Source organism: Haliaeetus albicilla, chromosome 1 (assembly GCF_947461875.1).
Source record: "Haliaeetus albicilla chromosome 1, bHalAlb1.1, whole genome shotgun sequence".
Classification (NCBI taxonomy): domain Eukaryota; kingdom Metazoa; phylum Chordata; class Aves; order Accipitriformes; family Accipitridae; genus Haliaeetus; species Haliaeetus albicilla.
The window spans coordinates 54,774,663-54,797,270 of record NC_091483.1 but is presented as its reverse complement, the minus strand read 5'-3'; the positions used below and the strand labels follow the sequence as shown (position 1 = coordinate 54,797,270).

Below are 22,608 nucleotides of genomic sequence, written 5' to 3'. Positions count from 1 at the left end.
AGCAGAGTACCTACTAGGTAGTTAGAGACGTGACCCAGTTCCTACCGTGCAAAAGTAACATAATACGAAACCAAAAATATGTAAGTTGTCTGATCTTCAAATTCACTCAGCCAGCAATTTTTAGAGCTACCTAGGAAACCGATTGTTGGTTTAGGCTGTGTCTGATCATGTGAATTATCTGGGAGGAAAAAAAAAATATATGGTTTTGGTTTAGCAGCAAGGAAACCAAAAAAGGGGGGAACAGAAGGAAAAAGAAAAACAAGTTTTAGTATCAACAAAGAGTAAAATTTAACCACATCCATATAAATAACATTGATACTAGTGTTGGGAAGTAAATATAAAAACATTTTAAAATAGAAGAACTTAGAAACCATACAGCATTGTTTAGTATGAAAATAATAGCCTTTCGAGCCAGTACTATTAGAGAATGTATTTAATCCAGTGCAGAATTGGCTATGAAACCATCCACTCTACCATGGGAATGCTTAGCTCAGTATCTGGTAGGTTGCCAGCCATTTAAAATGTTTTTGTGTTGGTTTAATGATTGTTCCCATGAGCACTGATGGTAAGGGTTGACATTAATTAAAATACTAAGTCATCAGAGCTTGCATTGTGGGGAGAGAGAGAATGGGCTGGATCCAATTGTCTTCAAGGTTTCTTTGGCCTTCCACATTTTTCTCTTAGATGCATCACACATGCCAAGTATCCTCTTAGCTGAGGTATAACAATGTAAACAGACTGTCTCCGCAAATATAAAGTAATCTTTTCAGGTTTTCCACACACTTTCATTTAACTGATTAGAGGACACTCATTAAAATCAGCTAATCATGTAATGTGGCTGTGTTCTGAATGCTAAACAAAATGCCTAAATGAAAGAGGATTTTAAAACACTGTCTGCCTCTCAATTTATTTCTACTGTATATTCAATGGCACACAATACAGTAGGAATTCTGGGCCCTATCCTCATTAACCTCAAAACTCATTATCTCATATAAAAACAGGCCCTTTCCACAGAGTCTGTTGGAAAAGGTATGACAAAGCATATTAAAGATAATGTGTTTGGGCACACGCTCTTGAAACACGATGAAGGATTTCACTTAGAACTACGAAATTAATACAGAATAGCACAAAATCCTGAGTAAGACCCACTGCTAAAATGATCCTTGCATGATTTGGATAGAATAGCTATCCTTACGCATTTCTCTCGTTTTATTAAATAACTACTCAAGATCTAGATCTTCAAAGGCACACAAATAGAAATAAGTCACTTAATACCTAGAGTCCTCAAAAGGTCACGTAGAGAACGAGTAAAGAGGCTGAGCTTTTCTACTCCTCCCATCTATTCAGCAAGCCTGAGTTCCCATCCTGCTGGCACGGGCACAACACTGCAGAGAGCAAGAGTGCAAGAAGTTTATGCTACGTACAATGTCATCAACAGCCTAAGAATGAAGATCTCTGGCTTGAACAACGTGGAGCAACGTGAAGAAGCAAGCCGAGCCTACATAAATGCAATGGGACGTTTTTGCTGTAAGCAATATACGACATAAAGCAGACTGCTGGTCCTGATGCAAAAGGTGGAGCAACCCTTTCTCTTTCAGAACACATTTGCTCCTTTGGATCAGAAGTCAAGCGATACTGTGACTTTGGGTCACCTCCCCGTGTCAGGGGAGAAACAAAACCTAAACGAGGTGCCTGAAGCCAGTTACTATCCCAGCTCGTTCACTAGCATGTGGCACGGGACTCACGCTGCTTCCCTGTGACACCGGGCGGGGGCTGTGTAACAGAAGTCCTCACTCATCTCTGCATACCTGCAGTGCAACCACCAAGGTGCTTTGCAAGTGCAGACATCAGTCCGCAAAGGCTCCTTTACCTTGTCTGTGGATATAGACCTAGGCCTTCTCCGTGCCGTCCCGATGTCCAGCAGGGGCCGGGGGTTTAGGTCACCACAGGCAGGAGAGTTCTGTGACGGCAGATCCTGGAAGATGGGAACACTCTTTGGCTTTTTGGTGTGAATGTTCTCAGAACAATCTTTTCATATAAAAAACCACCAGGTCTTTGAGTCCTTCGGGAGCTTGTCCACGTAACGTGGAAGAGCGAGAGCAGCCAAGGGCGGTCCTGTCCCCGTACACGAGGGCAGGAGGCCTGATGTCCTCCTGGGCCTCGTCTTCAGCGGAGCCATCCACGAACACAAGGGTGCTTCTACATCATTCTTTTTATTTGACAGCGTTGTGTTTTTCTCTTTTTGCTTGGGGAGGGGGTGTTTGTTTGCTTGTTTCTAAAGCGCGGGCGGGCTCGGATGGGTCGGGCAGCGCCCAGGCAGCCCCACCGCCCCCTCGTCAGGGGCACCAGGGAGCCGGAGCGGCCGCGGGCAGGCCCTCCCCACGGGCAGGCCCTCCGCACGGCCCGGCCGCGGCGGTGCAGGGACACAAAGCAGGTCGCGCCGCTCCGTGCCTGCGCCCCGGGAGCCGGGGGGCTGTGGAAGGGCGGGGGGGCGGGAGGCCCTCGCCCGGCGGGCAGCGGGAAGGCAGGCGGCACAGAGGCCGAGGGCACGTTTCTGCAGCTCCGCCGAGCTTCCCCTCGGCCTGCCCTGCCTGCCGCGGAGCGGGGCTGCCCGGCGCGGAGGGGACCCGCGGGGGATGGAGCCCGCGGGGGATGGAGGAGCCCGGCGGGGGCGGCGTGAGGGGGGAGCCCGCGGCCGCTCGGAAGCGGCGGGGCGACGCGCGGGGCCGGGCCGGGCCGGGCCGGGCCGGGCCGCGCCGCGGCGAGTGGGTGGTCTGGGCGGCCGGAGGCGCGGGCTCTCCCCGCTGCCCCTGCGCCGGCCCGGGCCCGGGCCCGCTCCCGCAGCTGGGCCGAAGGCGGCCCGCAGCCCGCTCTCGGCACATTTCTTCATTTCTCACTTGAGTGCCCTTCTTTAGTTCCCTTTCAACTGCCCACTTTATATCGGCTTCATTACACCACCGCTCCATTTGTAATGTAAATCGGGAAACTCGGGGAAGTTTTTCTTTTGGCCTTGTCTGCGGAAGAATACCGAGAGGTATTCAAAACGTATTAACACAAATCAATGGCACCAATAAAAGCAAAATCTCCTTAGCAACATAATCTTGATTGCAAAAGGAGAACTGAGAGCATTTAGCAGAACAGTGGCCCACATGGAATACGCATTTGTCTAGAAGAATGCAGCACAAAGCCTAAAAGAGAGATGCTGAAAAAATCCAAAATTAACTCACACTGAACAGTTACTCTTTTTTTCAAAACTACACAATTGGCTACATTAAATCTATCGTGCGCTTTTCTGCTCAGCAACATTGTATCATACCGCTTTGCAAGCCCAAATTACAACACCCGGAATGCTTCAGGGCGCCTGGCAGGAGCACCCCTCCCCACGCACACTTTTCTATACATGTGCACATCGAACGCACACGCATCTGTATCGTCCACGTTATACGCGGGCACGTTAGAAAGAGGCTGTTAAGATTTCCATCCTAGAGTAAGCCAAGAGCTGTAAAATGTTTCGCGCAAAGAAAAGCAGCTGGCTGATGAGAATCAAGACCGTCCTCGCAGCACCAGAGAGCACAGGATTAGTTTTTGTTCCTAAGGTTCAGGTTAACCACCATTTCGTATCTGAGCGTCTTAAAAACATGTGAATTACATAGATGGGAACGATTCCTTTCTGAACACATGGTGTCTGCCTTAACTAGAGGGAAACTATATCTTGTTTGAGACCACTAGTGTATTAAAAAAAAAAAGAAAAAGCATACAGCCTCAACATTACTATTCAACCATAGCGGTAATACATATAATAAATCCTACCACCATTAGGGCTTGAAAAGTTTAAAGAACTCCAAATGCAGACTTAATGAAAAGCCAGTTTGAAACACTTAAGGCAGGGAATGCCTCTAAATTTGGTAATTCTAGTCCTGGAGTCACCTAAATTATGCAAAACCACTTTTTTTTTTTTTTTTTTTCATTTCCCCCTGATTTAGACTAAAAGTATCAACTGGAAATTAGAAGACACCATTGTATGGTAAGGCAGAAGTTTCTGGGTTTCCTCTTTTTTTTTCTTCCTCTCCTTACCGACACCCCCCCTCTCCCCCCTCCCCGCCCCCAACATACTGGATAGATGAAAAAGGGTAAGGCTTAGGAGATAGGTTAACAATTGTTTTATTAGTTTATAATACATACAACTTAAGAAATGCTTTAAAAAAATTTATATTGGAGTCCATTCCAATTCCGGGTCAGGTCAGGAAAAAACAATGTTGATGTATTAAATAATATTCTAGAATTCAACAATAGATTAACTTCAGTAATTTAGCAGACATGGTTAAATACTCTTAAATATGCATATATACAATTGTGCAGCCTTTAAAAAAGTCCTTTTCTTCCTATCTTCTCCTCCCAAAGCCGTGCACCCTGTGAACACAGTACTGGCCTCTAAGCTTTCAGTCTCTCAGCCGGACTTAAAATATTTGAAGAGGAATGTTACAATAGTGGAAATTGCAGCAACCCTATCTTTCTAAACTCTTCATGAGAGGAGATGCCCAAAAGGCAAAATTACCATCAAGTCTCTCTGTAAATAGCAGCTTCCTTAATATCCAGTTCTAGGGTGAATTATTGCTTACGCACTTTCTGCCTGAAAGGATTTTTAACATAGTCCAAAATATTGTTTTTAAAGTTTGCCTACTTGAAAGATAACATCCTTTCAGTGACTTATTTACCATTACTGCTTTGTACATTTAACCGGTTTTTCCTAAGCACATACAATCTGACACAATTCTCTGCAAATTCTTTTAAAGCAACATGAATTACACAGGACTAATTTAGCACACAACATTTAGGCACTGTTTTGTAGTTTACTGTTCTCTTTAAAATTTATGTTTGGAATTAGTTTCGTATTGATTGCCATACTCAGTCTTTCCAAGTTACACTTTTCAAATCAGGAACTACTCTGCGTTCCTTTTTATCTCACTGAACCAAACTGCTCATTGACAATATTAACAAGTAGGTACACTGCATATCCTAACAAGTTAGAAAGCCTGTTGCAAGCACAGAAGGATCAGAAATAAACATTTAGAGTAGATGAGCAAGATATTTATATTGGTACAACAAAATCGGTTTAAACATACAGCCACTAAAAATATCAGTTATATTGCATCAGGATATCTGACTTTTTGAAAAATTTCTAAACACGATTTAAAAAAAAAAAAGGGGGGGGGGATTCACAAACCTAAAACACTGTAACAGAAAAAAAAAAAACTTCAGCTAACTACCAAGTCTAGTTTCCAACACAAGGCAAAGTAACTTTCAATGATGAAGTTATAAACGGGGAGGGGGGGGAAAGAATGTTTCAATAAACATTATAAAATCTACTATCTGCCCTCCAAAAGTGAGCATTTGTCAATGGTTCCCTTTTCCATAAAAGCTACAACTAACTATAAAAGTCTCTCTTACTTATCTGAACTTAAAATTATCCTAACTGGATCCTACTCCTGGGCCTTAGATATACTGTCACATGACAGGAGCTGTCTGACAAGTCAAGAATTTCCTTTGGAAACAATTAGCCATGCATTTCAGGCTCCAGCTTAGGAAAAGACTGTTCTGTACTCGCTGCACAGCTCTCATCAGCAATTCCGTTTTGGTCTAGATGTTTTAAAGTACAAAATACTGAGTTTAGAAGGAAGCTTACGTCAAAATCTGCACAATAGCAGAATTGACTATTACTTAGGGCATAACCAAAATAACAACACACTTGTTAAGATAAAAAAAAAGTAACAGAAATTAAGACAGTCTACATAATTACTGAAACGGATTGCTAGCTTTTACTTAACTTTCATTATTCAGTACCATTTCATTCAGTTCAAAACTATTTTCCATCAGACTCAAGAGAATTCCAAACCTAATCCCCAAATTCAAGCGTTTGGGTGTTGCTTCTGCTAATTCCTATGTTTCATCTTTTACCTTACTAAATCTTTCCTAATGGTCTGTTGTATTTTGAGAAGTCAAGCATTTATGCAACTTTTTTCAAGAAAATAAATCTTAATGAAATATTAACAAGCTAAATGAAGTAGAAGAATTTTTTAAAAGGACATCTTCCATGAAAACAATAAAATGTGGTTTATAAAGGATGTATTACCCAGGTGTCATGTGGTAGAGATACACACACCAGCACAAGAAGTGTCAACATATGAAGTTTCATGCAAGGATTTGTTGGTGGTTTTTTTTTTTAGTTTAAAAAAATAGTCTTTAATTCAGCCCATGACTGAAACATCAGTGTGCAAAAAAGATGAAGTTCAAAAATTAAACTGCAAAATACTGTTACCAACAAAACAACCCAAATGGATATCTGTAGCTAATGAAGAATAAATACATGATGTTTCCAGCAGTGAAACTTTTTTGCTTCTAGAGTACTTCTCCCCTTGAAGTTTTGCCACTTTCTTAGGCAGAAGGATACTGTTTTCTCATTACACCAGTATCCCCTGACTCACCCAGCCTACAGAGAGAACTTTACAAAGAATAAACAGAGAAATTAAGAAGATAGCACCATTAGAAATAATCCCTCTATCCAAATCAGCAAAAAAACCTTCATTTATCCTTATACAACATACTCTGACATTCAGCAGCCTAATAATACAGGGCAAAGGGAGCTCTCATAGCTGTATATTGATAACATTCATAATGGTCATGCATATTACAATCAGAAGTTTTCTAGGGTGCCGTTTGCAAAGTAAGCCTTCATGCAGATAGGCATTCAGCTCATTAACTCCATTTTCGTATTTCCTATTAGTCCCTGAGAATTTAATATTTCTACCTACAATATGGCTATTAAAGGCATTAAAACGATCATACACTTAGCTGTTTGTGATGGAAATGCAATGCAGCTTTAGGGAAAAGAAGCACAGAAACTACAGCAAATTAGCGGTGATGAATACAGATCTTATTTCTAAAATGCTTTCGTTTCATAAGCAGGGTTGCTGAAGAGCAACATAAATTATTTCAGACACGGATACAAAACTAGCCAGCACCAGTTACCCTTAATAAGTTGCTACTATGAATCCAAGACACTTGGGGCTCTGAGACCTCTCTAATTGAGCATTTCCTTTACATAAAATCATCTGGATTTTGACCTAATGTAGGGTCATCATGATCCTTCTTTTAATTACTCAACAGCAGTGCTGGGAGAACTTAAAAGAACCAGGGATTTTCTTTGCTTAACAAGTCTTTTGCCTCTTCAATTAAAGTGATCTCTTTAAATTGTTCAGAATTCAAATGGGTTTTTTTGGTGGACAATTTGCATTATTGCCAGCTGCTCAAAAACCATAAGCTAGGGCTCCCAAAACAAGGGGACCAATTTAAAATTAAGACTTTGGGGTGGGGGTGGAGGGAAGGGAATAAAGACATGTTCTTTTTCTTTGCCTTCTGGCTTCTGAGTAGTTACAGATTGCATTTTAAAGCTCTTCCCTACAATCTCCAGGGCTAAATAATGACTTTTAGAAAGAAAAAAAAAAAAAGAAAACTGACTTTTAAGTAAGCATATATCTCAGAGATAGAGTATTACATTTAAACACCACAGTCTTGAGATTTACAAAAAAGTATCATTTAACAAACTGATTTAGAGATTATAACTTACATCTAAGTACTGCAAAAAGTTTTTACAATCTACTCTGAGTATAATGGGAAATTTTGGATTTGCATACATAGTTTATTAAAATGACTCACTGAGCTATTACAAAAAAATTACTGACTTTCTGTAACCTATCTCCATAAACATTTTAATTTCTGGTGAAGTTTGCCAATCACAGTAGAAACTTCAAATTGTAGCTATTTAACAACAGATGAGCTCTATAGAATTCCTCACGTAGGGTCAGACAGAAAGCCTTTCTCCCTCAGGACTTATTTCTACCTATCACTGAAAGATTAAAAATCATTTATTTCAATTATATTACAGTAAGAAAGAAATCTTTATTGGCCAGTTAAAGGCCACTATATCTAAAAATAATAATTAGCTTTCACAGGGAGTCATTGATGCGTTTACCATTAGCTTTTAAGGCTAAAGGTGAAACGGACATAATTAGCATCATTTGTTAAATGATTAATATCAAGTGGGTACCTAACTCTTACTATTCAAAGAAACTGGAAACAATTAAGATTATTTGTAGGAATTGCTGAGTTGCAAGAAGCTGAACAAGTTAGTACAATGTAATATTTATTTTAGCAAAGACTAGGCTATGTCCTGGAAGTCCTACTATAGCTTCTGGCCTGCTCAAACTGTTGCAACTTCATTCTTTGCCAATTGGACAAAAAAAGGTAATATATGTCTTCTCACTAACACACAAAATAAATAGATTTAGTATTTTAGAAACAACATCAAAGGAAAATCCTGATGACTGCTGCAGGCATTAAATAGTTGATTAAAGTTCCTGCCATGTTCAATTTCTATCATTGTAATTAATCAACCAAAAGGGATTGTATGAAAATGTTTTATAACACTCTTACTAGGTGAATGTAATACCTCATCAGGAGAGCTACACTTTTGAGCAAAACGTATATATATATATATATGCAGTTTCTCAAGTTTCCAGGTTGTTTTTTAAGTAAGACACATTGTTTTAATAAAATATCAGAAATGCTTTAAGAGGCAATTACTCTGGCCTCCTTACTAAGGGATTTGACTGTATTTGCTCAGAGATCTACTTTGGACTCCTATACTACAATTCTTAGAGAAAAAGTCATAGCTAAAATACAGAAATGCCTGCTAACCAAGTAGATGACTGCAGATGCACCTAGAAATAGACAAGATTTTAACCAACACTACGGCTTATATGGAAGCTTTACTAACAAGATACTCTGTGTAAACCTGTAAGCCACACTCTATTCACTGCTCTGGTTTCAGCACATCACACTCAAATTAGCTTTACTGTAGGTAGGTTTGGGTGCTGCTGGCAAGGTAGTTGTGGTGTCACAGAATGTAGTATGGAAAGTTTGGGTAGTAAACTAAGGCGAATAGCTCATGCTGCTATGAACATATCAAGCCATATCCAACTTATCCCTCCACAATAATGAACTACCAGTGGAAAACTGCATCCATGACACAAACCTATCTATACAGTCAACTGAGAATTTGGTAATAAGATCTAGGCCTTGTATGATTCAATATTGATTTTATTGAAAACTGACACTTGAAGAAATCAACGTATATTTCTGGTCATCAGTATTTATCACCAGTTACCATTTCTGTTCAATTCCAACCTCTCCCCTGCACCTCCAACCTCCAAAACCTCAGCTGCCATCAATGTTAGGTTTCTGGCCTCCCTCTCAGGCTGAAACTGGTCCAAGATTTTAACTAATACTTCTGGGTGAGAGGAGGAGTGCTGCAAACCCAGATTTGTACTAAAGAAGAGGCCGAAATTGATTTTTTAAAAAATTATAACCAGTTACTTTGGAGAGAAACCACTGTGCGACCCAGAAGATTGAGGCAGCACAAAACTGGTATTTGTTAGTTAAACACCATATCCCGTCAAGTCAAGGAAACACACTTGTAGGCTTGTACGAAAAGCATAGCAGAGCTATTTTCAAAGTAAACAGCAGGAATCCACAGCCAAAAGCTGATCAAAGGATGAGTTTGGGGAACAGATACAGAAGGCTTAGATTTAAGAAAACTTAAACTTTCTAGACCACTCCCACTATCAACAATTTAGGAATATAATACTCACTAGAGAGTATTTTACAGAGAATAAATATTTTGAAGACATAGAAAAATAGTTCACAGCATCAAGGTACCTGTAATATATTACCTTGAAATAAAACTTGTATTTAAAAGATTAAAAAGAGAAGATTGTTCTTGTAGTGGTATCAACTTTTCATTCATACAAATATTAAGCAGAGTATATCTGGTTTTTCATATATTCACATTATTGCTTGTTACCACAACTGTACAAGGAACGTATTCTTAACTTACATTAATGTTCATGTACAGTAATTTTAGATACCTAACACAAATTTAAAAATATGATTGAGTTGCAATTAAAAAAAAAAAACAACCTATGTGTGAAGATATGTACAACTAAGATATAAGTAGAAGAAACAAAATACAACTGGCCTGACCCAAGCATACATCATATATCCAGTTTAAAAAGTCTTATACTAATGCAGAAAATAAGCTCTGTAAACCAAAATGAGCAGAAGCAAGGGTGCAATAAATAATTATCTAATACGTTTAAACTTACACTGTTGTCCAGTGTACCCTGCTTTGATTATTTTTAATACACAGCATCTGCATTTGCATCTGGAACTGTACTGTTCAAGACTTCTTCAATAACTTTTTCCTGCTTATGTGGCTTTAAAACAAACAACAACAAAAAAAACCCCGAAAGGTCCTCTTGGACAGTAAGTTTTACTAAAACAAGTCCTTCTGCACCTCTGTGTACAGGATCCGGTAAACAGTAGGAATAAAGCTGATACATGGGCATTAGCCTGAATTAAAACAGCTACATTATAAACTGCAATACTAATATATTTTTGTGATCTTGAGTTCTACTAATCAGATGCATGCAATTCTCTCAGCAATTCTTCTAGTCTTAGTAAAATAATTATATTTTGCTGCTTTTATTTTTTTTAACCTTTAAATTAGAACTTTTTCAGAACCAGCTGACAGGACTTCTTCATGAAAAGCACAGAGATTGCTACTAATGCAATGACATTTGGGTTCCAAAAAGCAGTTTCAGAAAGAACTTTATCTCCTTCTTTTGTTGGAAGAGGTTAGCCAATATCCAAAAACGAAATAAAAATAGTTACAATTGACTAGTCACTGACAAAAATTTAGGAAGATCTTACTTCGGCATGTAAATGAATGATTAAAAGGACTTACACAATGTACAGTCAATCAGTTGTGTCATTTTGGGATAAAAAAATACCTGCTCACTTGTATACCATTTTCAGCTGTGTATTTATAGTAATATATATATGTACACACACGCGCGCGCGCACACATATAAAAGACTCTTTGAAAATCAAGATACATTAATAAACAGAAGTAATAAAAGTAACAATAACTTAAGTAGTAGTTAACATCTGCGTGAAATTACTTTGCGGATTTTGACCAACTGCACTTAGAACATGCTCTTATTTAAAAAACAAACAAACAACAAAATAAAACAAAAAAAACCCCAAACAAACAAAAAAATGAAAACACCACAAGATTCTGTAGAACCAATGCTATGTCACCACCAGGAGAGCACCAAGCAAGGCACCATTGGAAAGACAACATACTTGAATAAGTCTCTATAAATAAATCAAATGCTAATCTGGTCGAAAAATCGGTGTCTTTGGTAAAAATTCTATAAGGATGACCTGTATAAAAAGAAAACAAATATATATTAAATGGAAGATGGCAGCAATCCTATTATCTATTACAATGATAAATAACATGCTTTTTTTTTTTTTTTAAGTACATCAAGTTGTGATGATGATGATCAAATATCACAGTGCTTTTCTTACGTAGGAGACCTTTAGAAAAGTCATGTTCGGTATAATTGTTATGGGGTAGAAAATCAAAACTCTTGAAGAATCAAATTCAATTGGAAAAGTTTGCCTACCAATACCTAACACATCTAAACAAACTGAAATAAGCTACTACATAATTATTCTTCAACATAATTCATTTACTTTACTAGGAAAAAATTATAAAAGAGATAAACATATTCATGTAAAAAAACACCAGAAGGCACAATGTATGCAAAGTTAATTTTCAATTACTCATGCAATTCCCTCTACTTCAAAATTTTTTCCACTTAATATAGGATTCTAAATCATGCTTCTAGTTCAAAACTCATACAGAAAGGTGTATCACCCTTTGCAGAGTTCCCATGTCTAACAAATCTGCAAGTAGTTAACAAGAAACTTGACTAATGCTTTTGCATGATTATTCTTATGGTCCCGATTCACATTTAAACTATGTATTTCTGAGCTATGTACATATAGTAGGGTACACTCCAGAATGCAATCCAAGTATTTATCCTACTTCAAATAGAAAGCTTAAAGAAAATGTTCACATGTGCATTTTCTTTCTTCAGCGAGACAGTCATAATAGAGCAGCGTGACTGTATTCATAAACAAGTAAATGCATCTGGTAACATATCTAGGAATTTTATTTACTTGTAAGGGGAGCATGCCTTTCTAAGAAGTTAAAAAATAATTTCTGAATGGTTTTGATTGTAAAGGAGAACACAACTTGCCTTCTTAAACACTTCTATCTCTGATAGGATACTGAACATCAGAAAAGAAGTAAGTCTGATTTTATTTCTAAGGTAAACACTTTTGAAATACTGAATGTCAAATTCAGGTGTATAAGTTTATTTTTAGAGATATTCAGAAGTGACTTATTTTCAGAAGTGATGCAAACTGATCAAAATCCATTGATCACTGACATGAGTCAACCACTGGATGTTTCAGATATACCAGGCTTCTGATATTCAGGCAAGGTTTCAAAAAGGGAGCAAGAAGTAAAGCTGGAACATTGTGTTTATGCCAAAGGTGTAAGACTATCTTGTCTTTATTTAATTTATTTAATTATTTATTTTATTTAGCATCTGCAAGAGTGGATTTAGAACATCAAGTCAGCAAAGCACCAAGTTTGAGGTACAAGAGTCTGATTTAAATCACCTGTTTTGAAAAAAATTGAGGATAAGTGTTTATTATTTAAAATTAAATCGTGAATACAACAATAAGGGCAGTTTTTAAGAGACTAGCAAATCAGTTCACTGAAAAAATCAGAAAATAGCACAGAGAAGTTTTGTAAAAATTTTCTCATGAAATACATCCAGATATTAGATGTTTCACAAATTGAAAATAATATCTTCAATATTTATCCTGTAAAACTACATGCTCATGCTTACATATTATTAATATAAACAGGTCAACTGATTTTAAATTGTATTTAATAGAATGAATGTTCATCTGTAAATGTTGCTGGGTAATAGTATTTACAAACTAGCATTGTATGTGTTTTTTTCAATTGAATCTGCAAAACATCAGATGTGACAAGGTTTTCCTGTAGAAACGTGAAATAAAAACCCCTCCATTTAGGTAAAACTCAAATCTACTTTCTGAAATTTGCTTTATTCCATTTTCACTCAGTCTCATACATCTAAACCAAAAAATTTTGTAGAATAGATGTTACAAAAAGTCTACTTATTCAGTGAACTGAATAGAGCCATTCTGTAAAAAACATTTTAAAGATCTTGTTTCAGGCTAGAAATAAGATCTAATGTAGAAACAGGAAAAGGGAGAAGACTAAAAGAAAATTATTATTTTAATATAATTTCCAACTAATTAATCACTTTTAAATTTTTTCATATGCATGATAGCTTTGTTGTTTCAAAGAACAAAGTACCATGTAATGAAAGATCACAGATAAGTTCAAACTAACACAGTAGATATTTCTCAAAGGTTAATCTTTATTTTTAAAAAGTTAACCCTTCCTATCGCCTACTTCCTAGAGCATTAAAAGAAATTATGCAAATTCTAACGTTTCTTACATTTTAGCAGCTTAATTTCATCCTATTCTATGTACCTCCAAGATATTTTGAAAATGGAAATAAGAACAGCACCAAAAAAGAGCAAAAAGGTTGCAAGCTAAAAAAACTTAAATCCCACATTGGACATCATTCATTTTAAACTGCACATAACTTCTTGCTGTGTGTTTCCAAGACAGGCTTATGGAGTCTCAGTCAAAGGCTGAAGTAAGTTAAAACTCCAGAGACTGAAAAATTTTAGTGACACCAATTGGAGGGAGATAAAGATACTTTCAAGACAGTTGAGATAAGGGGCAGTTAAAATCTAAAAAGGCTAAAGGTTTCTTAAGCTCCAACAGCTTAGTTGAAAGGTCTTCTTCCATACTTTTAGACTTGATTAGCATTATATAAAACAGCCATATCTGACTTGCTGCGTAACCAAAGTTGTGGTTATTCTTTATACAGCATCTAAAATTTCACACTCCATCAGCACATGTTCAAGCTATTTTATCTTGGCAATTAATTTATTATTTTTCAGAACACAGTGAAGCCTTGTTTTCAAGTCATTCATAACTTTATAAATCAGTCCTGCACATGAAACCATGCATCTGTGAACCGTAGAAAATCCTTGCACTCAGGCGATTAAGCTCCTGACACCTTTACTGATTAATAATCATGAAAAGAATAAGATCAGAAGCAAAATAAATGATCATTTAATAGAGAAACTCACAAAACAGCCCTTTAACTTACATATTCCATCATGTTATTCGTTTCACATTTCCTTTTGCTTAGTCTCCAATGCAAGCACAGCTAGACAAGGAGGAAAGAAAAAGAAGAAAAATGAGCTGTATTTTATTGCAGCACACAGACTAGCCCATTTGTCCACCTTTCATATTTTTCGTTCAACAAAAGCATCTGTTTCCATACTGTGCAATTCAAACTCCAACAGTACGAAGCTGCTCCCTGCGGCACTCACCTTGTGGTATAACCTATTGTTTTCCCATTCTAATAACTTCTCAATCGATCTTCGTGTCTGGAAGACAAATGAGAAAGAATTTTACTCTTGACTGGTTTTAGAAAAACTTTGTTTTGCAGCTGCTTTTGTGTGAAAAGGAGAGGTACAGGACAGTGACTGAGTACAGGGTGGTCTGTAGCACTATCAAAATTTCTCTGGTATTAAATAGTAACTAGAACAGAAACAACTTTTTATGACACCCAAATAACCATCTTCAACCAATTTGGAACACTAACTGTTCATATATATGCTTTCTGGTTCTTATAGCAGTTATAACTTTAAAACCACAGAAATTTCAAAGTGATCTAAGTATAAAAGCAAGAACACTGCTCCTTCGGTATCAGTGGTCTAAATGCACCGCTTCTAAGAAGGTCAGCATCTAAACTGAGAAACGTTGCAAACTACTTTGCAATGCTGTAGGTCAAGTACAAATTCACAACACTCTAAACAAAAGAAAAAATTTTGTTACTTTTATATCCAGATTTTAGAGACTGAAAACCAAATGCAGAAAGTTACAGTAAACTGCACAAATTAATATTACTAAATCTGTGATTTGTATAAAGAGCTAACCCAATATTTAAGATTCTAAAGCAAAGTTTTACTGCCTATGTTGTCCACAGTTGACACTTCAGACAGAGAATCCTGAAAGCTGTTCTGCATAGCTTTTTAAGATTTGCACGCTAGTATTAAAGGACATTCTGTGCTATAAAGTTTCACAGCATTTTGAATATAGTTATTCAGTTATATTTACATTTGAGAAATACATTCTGACATTTATGGTCATTTGACTGCCAGAATATATACTGCTTAGCTCTAAATGGGATTTGCTACTGACTATGAATAAAAAGAGGATAATTCATGGTGCCAGGTGTTAAGATGAGACCAACAGAGCTGCAGGTGCAAAAGGACGGAGCAATGACAAGGATCAAATACAACTTAGTGCAGCTGCAGCTTCCTTACAAGGCAGAGAGGGGTGAGGGGAAGGGATGAGAAAGCATCTTGCTGTTATTACTACAAAATACAAGTACTGTAAATGAACCTTAACAAATCAAACTAAGTGCTGTCACAAGAAACAAGAATGTCTGAGTAAAATAAAAATTAGACAACAAATTATTCATTTCCCACCAAATATTAACATCTTGGTTTTCAAACACCAGTTTCTCTCTAGTTTAATACCGAAGTGGTTGCGGGGAAGCACATCTAAGCATGTACTGTGGTCACATGATTAAAAATTAGATCATTGCTATCTATGAGTAATCATTACACTGAATTTTTATTATGTTTTATTTTAAAAAGCACAAGTCAAGGAATTATCGGAAGGTGGATGTGCCAGTGACTAATTTATCACATCAACTGGGAATTGAGTATTTTGGGGGTTATTGTTATTATTATGTTTTTAAAGACAGTGCCCTTTAACAATAATCAGTAGACCTCACTTGTTTCTTTGTAAAGATAGCCTTTTAGAGTCTGCTCTCCTTTTAAATGAAAATAGGGCAGCAGTTATGGTCACACTTTTGTTAATTTAGTTGCCAGTCAGCTCCAAATCAAAAGAAAATAAGGCTGCAGAGTGTAATTAACATTCAGTTCAGTCGTTTTGTCCCTTGTCTAGCCCCCAAGCTTTGTTAAAATTGCCATCTGAATGCTGAAGGCTGTAGGGAAATCGATTTGATTCTAATCGCACCATGAAAAGAACATGATCTAACTGCTTTCAGCCCTCCGTAAATCTGTACTAGGTCTTTAGCACAATGCAACTTCCAATTTAAAAAGCACTGAATGTCTCGTCAATGACTTTGTGAAGAAAAAAGAACAAGGAGCAGACATAAAAATTCCAATAGTTGTTTAAGCATTAAAGTTCATTTGCATCACAGCAAACCTGAAAAGGGCTGACCTCTCAAACCGCCTCTCAGGTCTATGAAGTTGTAGCCTTGACAAGCTCACATTGACAGAGCTCATTGACTCTGAAAGGCTACTCTATCAATGGTGAAAAATGGCAATAGGTTCTACTCTGAGCAGGCATCTGCCTGCCCACCCGCTGCTAAACCAATGGCAAAACTGATTCAAAACCTGAATCTACCTTGTAATCTTCCTTTCCAGGACCTTTTAATAATAGATTAAGATCACTATACAATTTAATTTCATTGTTTGCCCCAAAGAGTGTGAAAAACATCCAAGCTTTTCAAATTCCAATAAAATTACATATATATTACAGTACATACACATAAATAAGAAATTGATAGGTGGTTATGTACTATTAATTGGTTTCTTTAAATAAGAAGCCAGTTTAAAGTCATTTGACTAGCATGAGATAAAAACACATGCAGCCTCGAGACCACGATTATTTATGTTCCCAGAGTCTTAAATACAATCCTTCCTGTAGTATAATTTGGAATAGTCATAGCTCCCAAATCACGCCATACAACAATACAGAAATGTTAATGAAAATTAGACTGTAAAATATTTCTACAAACCTCGGAGCTTGGAATAGAAAGAAATTAATTAAACAGCATCACACAATTCACTATAGTAAGTTTTCTTCCTGCTTGACAGGTGAAAAAAAGCACTTGCACGTGCAGCTTAATTAATCACTGCTCTTGACATCTCAATGATTTACAGTGAGGAGCAGGTGAGGATATACAAAACCAGAAAGGAACACTTGATTTGAGTGTAGCATTTCCAGCACACTAGGATGACAAGCTTATATATTCTATCAATGGCGTACAGAAAAACCCATACAGCAAATTATTTGTTAGCCACAACAAAAGCACAAATTAAGTGGAAGAGAGACTTGCTTATTAGAAAGATTTAATACTATCCAGATTTTAATTTTTTTTCTTAAAAATCCCAATCCAATATTTGAGCAAAGCTAAAACTGCAATTCAAGGACACTTTTTAGCATACCCATGATAAGAAAGTATGCTTTGTAACATACTCCATGAAAAAAGCAGATAGTCTTTAATGTTATCCACAGAATTTTGTGAAATAGACCTCTTCTACTATCTAGATGCGATGTTTAATGAAACATTCCTGTAAAATAACTGATTCATTCAAGATAGTCATGTTTGACAGTGTCTTTTGAAAAAATCAGACTACTAAAAAAGCTCAACTCAGAATACACTTTCACCAATGCTTATTGCTGCCAATTAAAAAAATTAAATTAAATTGAAAGTAAAATAAAGTTTTGCCCTTAAACATGGAAGAAAAAAATAGTTAGATTAAGTACGAACTTTTCATGCAGAAACAAGGCAGTATTGAATACAAATAGTGTGTTACCTGTATTACCAACTACAAGACCTTTCTGTTATGTCTCTGCAGTGTCTAGTGAAGTTAGCTTACAATTCCAGATGCAGTTATGATCTGGACTGGGCGGCTGTGCGGCCACAAGGTCCCCTCTTGCAGTGCATGACCTGGAACATGCACACTACACTAAACGGTACTAGTGAATGGGCCAAAGCCCCCTCAACTCCTGCTGTAAATCAGTCAATGACTGGTACAATATTAAACAAAAGGATCTTACATGACTCCCAAAATGGTGCTAATTTGAGTACCTCCCTTTGTCTTTATTTAAGTGGGGAAACAACATGGACAGTAACAACACAATCCTGCACTATCAATTTTATTCATAGTAGTCTGGGAACAAAAGAAAGATCTCCCACTACCTGCATTTAATCTTTGACTTCTCATCTGAAAACTCCAAAACATATGTAAATATAGTGCAACGTTATTCCAATAAATAGTAAATGGAGAGTTTCAAATTCCTTCATATAAAACTTTACTACAATCAAGCATTAATAATTTTGAATATTGCCCTAAAAAATACACTTTATGCTCAAATTTCAAGATACAGAGAGACTAATTTAAGCAGATTTTTGTTGATTCTCACATGGTCAGAATTTGTATTACACCCCGCAGAAGAAAGGCAAAGGATCCTATCAGAGGTCTGAACTATACCATCTCTGCTCATTCAAAGAGAGAAATGATAGAAGCAGGAATTTCTGTTCATCCTCCAAAGATATATCTGACCACAAAACTGATACCCAAGTAATTTAGTTATCAGCACAAACAATGAAATATAAAGTTAGAAGATAACTGAGTCACACAACTGTATGCTCACTTTCAACACGTCAGAACATCCCCCAAGTCAATTTTGGGGCCCATATTGGTCCCACGAAAATGTCAAAGCTGTACTCGGAACACACGTAACTGAATTACACATATCTTTCTCAGCACAGATGAAGTCCCCACCTTGAACACTGTATCACAAATAAACCCTCTAGAAACTGTAAATTGGTAGGATTCCCATCTTACTGAGGAATTCTCTATTTGTGAAGGGCAAAGGTGACATAGGTAAAACCTGAGTTGATTTCAGATCCTGACATCCTGGAATATCTGCTTCAACATGTACAGTAGTTTGAAAAGGTGTCTGTTCAACCACATAGGTGTATCTTGCATCATCTTTCCTATTAGTAGCTAGGATATTTCTTACTAGAAACTATTGTAAGGGTGCTCATCCCAGAAGCCACTGCAGCATCCACGCAAGAAAGTGAATGAAACCCATATTACACGGATTAAAGAGTATCTGGAAATAAATGTAGCATTCTGGTGCTTTTTGTATGATCTTGAAATAACTACCTTGTCCAACAGGATTACTATTGCTGCATCTTGTCTTACCTTACAGATGATTCTGGGCAGAAAGTGAGCCCAGACCAAAGCACAGATCAAAGCTCCTGATCAGGCAAGGAGAAATAAAATCATCAGAATTCTGGAAGAGAAGTACTGACAACATCAAGTTCACCTCAGGAAACTTCCTGTTCTAAAAGATAGCCCTGATGATATTATCCCATACCCTCACATGATCCATACACTGACCTAATTTGTACAGGTTTCAACCCTGGGTTGGTACATCACAGAGAGAGATGAATTTAAAGCTTAATGAATCAAATCAGATCAACTACATTCTGGAAAGGTCTCTTCCACCACATTGTCTGCTGATATAAAGAGGAAAGCAGCGTATTTGACATTGCTACATGTAACAGTTTTTTAATATCTAAGCCAAAGATGATTCCTCAGAGACTCTGGTTACCTTGATTCTCAAACTCCTAGACCATTTAAGAAAGCACTAAAAGCCACGAAATATGTGGAGAATGGAGAAGGTGTACAGAAACATACACCCCGTGTACATTATCCAGGAGTACAATGGAGAACATCTTGTAGTATTGTCACCAATGTATTAACTGATAGATACTGGATGAGTATTTTCCTATGTCATTTTGGTCTGCAGTAGAAACATGTGGCAGAGAAATTATCAAGGGAAGTTCCTAAACGTTGATACAAAAGTCTTATATAAATTTCCTCTCAAATATAGACAATCCAAAAGACTCAAGATGCTAACTTGATATTTTAGCCACTGGATATTTTAGCTGTCCTATAAGAGCTAAGTCACCAAATAAGTGTAGCTAGCTACTTTCTGTAACAAGGTGACAGCAACTAGAGCTAACCATTGTGGAAACTTCATACTATGGAGAAGCCTTGTAGAAGAAACAGTCTTGACCTTGGCAAAATTAACACACTTCCCTTGAGAAGGCCTAGCTGAGATGTGGAAAAACACATTTCACAGGCAGACAGATGTTGAACTGATCCATGAAGCATCAGGATTATAACTAATGTTGTTACTTGAATTCGTAGATAAAGATTTCTAACTCTTTTATTCTAGGATTAAATTCTAGCTCTGATTCTCTGTCATTATAAGGAAACAAAAACCATAAAGCTCCATTCCCTCCAAACAAATTATTCAAATCTGGCCATGACAATCTAAAGCATCCACCTCCTGCTGAAGGACATTCTCACAGAAAGGGCCACACAAAATGAACACGTAAGACAGAATTGACCGTAACAGGAATGAAAGTAGGATTGAATCTCCACCAAATAACTCATTTGGTGTCACCCACTGTGGGAAATCATAAACTGAACATGGATGAAAATTCCACCTCCATCTGCTCTTTTAAGGTTACAGAGATGTTAATTTGGGTCTCTGTCGTTATTTCCAAAATATCCAGTAGTATGCTATGGAACATAGTTCAAGGCCAGTGCAGGTGGAGCAATTAAAGAATCTCAGGTTACATCTCTATTAGGAAATGAAACTGTGCCCAGAAACATTCCCATTCACTTGAAGCCAGCTGGCAGGCAACAGCTTACATCTATATCGGTAAGTTTTCATAACCTGTGAACCACTCATAGTGCCTGGAGCATTCTGATAATGCCTAGGAGTTGTTACACAGTGCAGACCCAGAGCCTGCTAGGGACCTCTCTAAGGGTACAAATTATAAAGCATCAATTCCTGCAAACACTCCCAGGTTTAATTTATTAGTATGTAGGAAGCCTTTGACTCCTGCTGTCAGGAGTGTCTAAGGGCAGGGGCCAAGAATGGAAGAGAAGCTACATGGCCAGGAAGACTGAAAGGCAGCACAACTTAATACAATAACTCTAGAATGCCTTGTAAAATCCAACACTTCACTAGTGTGCATGCTGAAGAGGATGATCCCTCTGAAAGGGACAGCCTCTACAGTGCCTTGCTCATCTAGGACTGAACCAGGAAATTACAGAATTCCAAGTAGGTTGATCCTGTAGCCAGTTAAACAATTTAGAAAAAACAAATCTGGCTACTTAAAAAAAAACTTTTCCATCATCATTATTGTTATTGTTCCAAATCCAGCAACTTACTCCAAAATTCAGCAAAAATAATTTTTGTGGGGAACAAAATGAGAAGTACCTAGTCACTTTTTACTTCATATGTATGTTTGGTACAGTAGAAAACTTATCAACTCCAGTTTTCTCTTTTGTACAAGAACTGCCCCCCTCATCCTCCCAAATGTTTTGTCAGCAGTCATGTTTCTTGAACTACTTTTTTGTTGTTGTTAAATAACAAGTTACTACTGAGAGTGCTCCACTTACACAGAAAATAACTTTTACCCTGGTTTGTTTAATAAAGTGAAAAAGTGAATACATCCCAGAACAAGACTACTTTGAAAAAAAAAAGCAAAAGAAGAGGCACAGAAGTGTCACTATCTCACACTTGCCAGCAGCCTATTCTAGTTTTGTTTGTTTTACTATAAGATAGTCTAACAAGTTATTGTTCAGTGAAGGACTTTCTACTTATTTTATCACATGAATTTCAGATAATTTTGCATTCTAATTCTTTCCTCAACAGTGTTTGCATATGCTCCCTATTTGGCATCATCTACAAGTTGCTAAAGACAGAATCCTAAAAGTGACCCTTCCTAACCTGATTTCCAAACCTGACAACTAGCTAGACCATTTTGAGCATACTCTTTCAAAATAGCTCTATGCGAATTTCAACTAGCTCACATCTGTTTTTTCAGAAACATGTCAAATTGGACATGAAAAGCAATAAAAAAAGCAGTATTAAAACCAAACCACTGCATGATCTATGGCTCCCTCTATATACCTTAGCCATCACAATGTAAAAGGCGCTGTAACATGGAAATGTTAATCCTACATGTATTATTTTGATTAATATTAGAATGTTCAGAGATATCACTCTAATTACAAATGCAATTAAATTTTAAGTAGCATTTAGAATATTCACTCTAGAAACCAAAGATATATGCTGCATTTAAGATTAATATAAAACCTATTATTAAGAATATATGAAAATACAAATTTAACTTTAGAATATATATTTTTTAAATAAAGGATTTGCATTTGACCTATAAAGAAACAAACTAATATTTTTTATTTACTTATATTTGTAAGTATTCTTCATGCCAATCTTATTGCCCTGCCCCCCCAAGCAGGTTTACAAATTAAAAGACATAGCAGAACTATCTGCTCCCACACCTTGTTATGCACCAAGGCACTACTCTACCCTTTAGGAAATACATGAAAACCTGATTAACCTTTATAGGGTGCTCTGAAGGAAATAAAATCTGATTTCAGTGATAGGAAAAAAAGGATAATAATTACAGAGCTATACACACGATGATTTCACATTTATAGTGTTATACAAGCTTTGCCACTTTAAGTTCAGTATGTGGAGGACTTAGTGACTCTTCTGACCAGAATTATAGTAAA

At 37.0% G+C, this 22,608-nt stretch overlaps 1 protein-coding gene across 1 annotated transcript in view; it reads right to left on the bottom strand.

The window, feature by feature from the left end:
• Positions 1 to 4,145: 4,145 nt before the first annotated feature.
• CHIC2 (cysteine rich hydrophobic domain 2) overlaps positions 4,146 to 22,608 on the bottom strand; it is a 32,586-nt gene continuing 14,123 nt past the window's right edge. The window contains exons 4-6 of the mRNA XM_069790116.1: positions 14,482 to 14,538; positions 14,256 to 14,315; positions 4,146 to 11,343 (exon numbers count right to left, since the gene is read on the bottom strand). Coding sequence (XP_069646217.1) covers positions 11,293 to 11,343; positions 14,256 to 14,315; positions 14,482 to 14,538 — 168 coding nt within the window. The 3' untranslated portion in view covers positions 4,146 to 11,292. The remainder of the gene's footprint in view (positions 11,344 to 14,255; positions 14,316 to 14,481; positions 14,539 to 22,608) is intronic.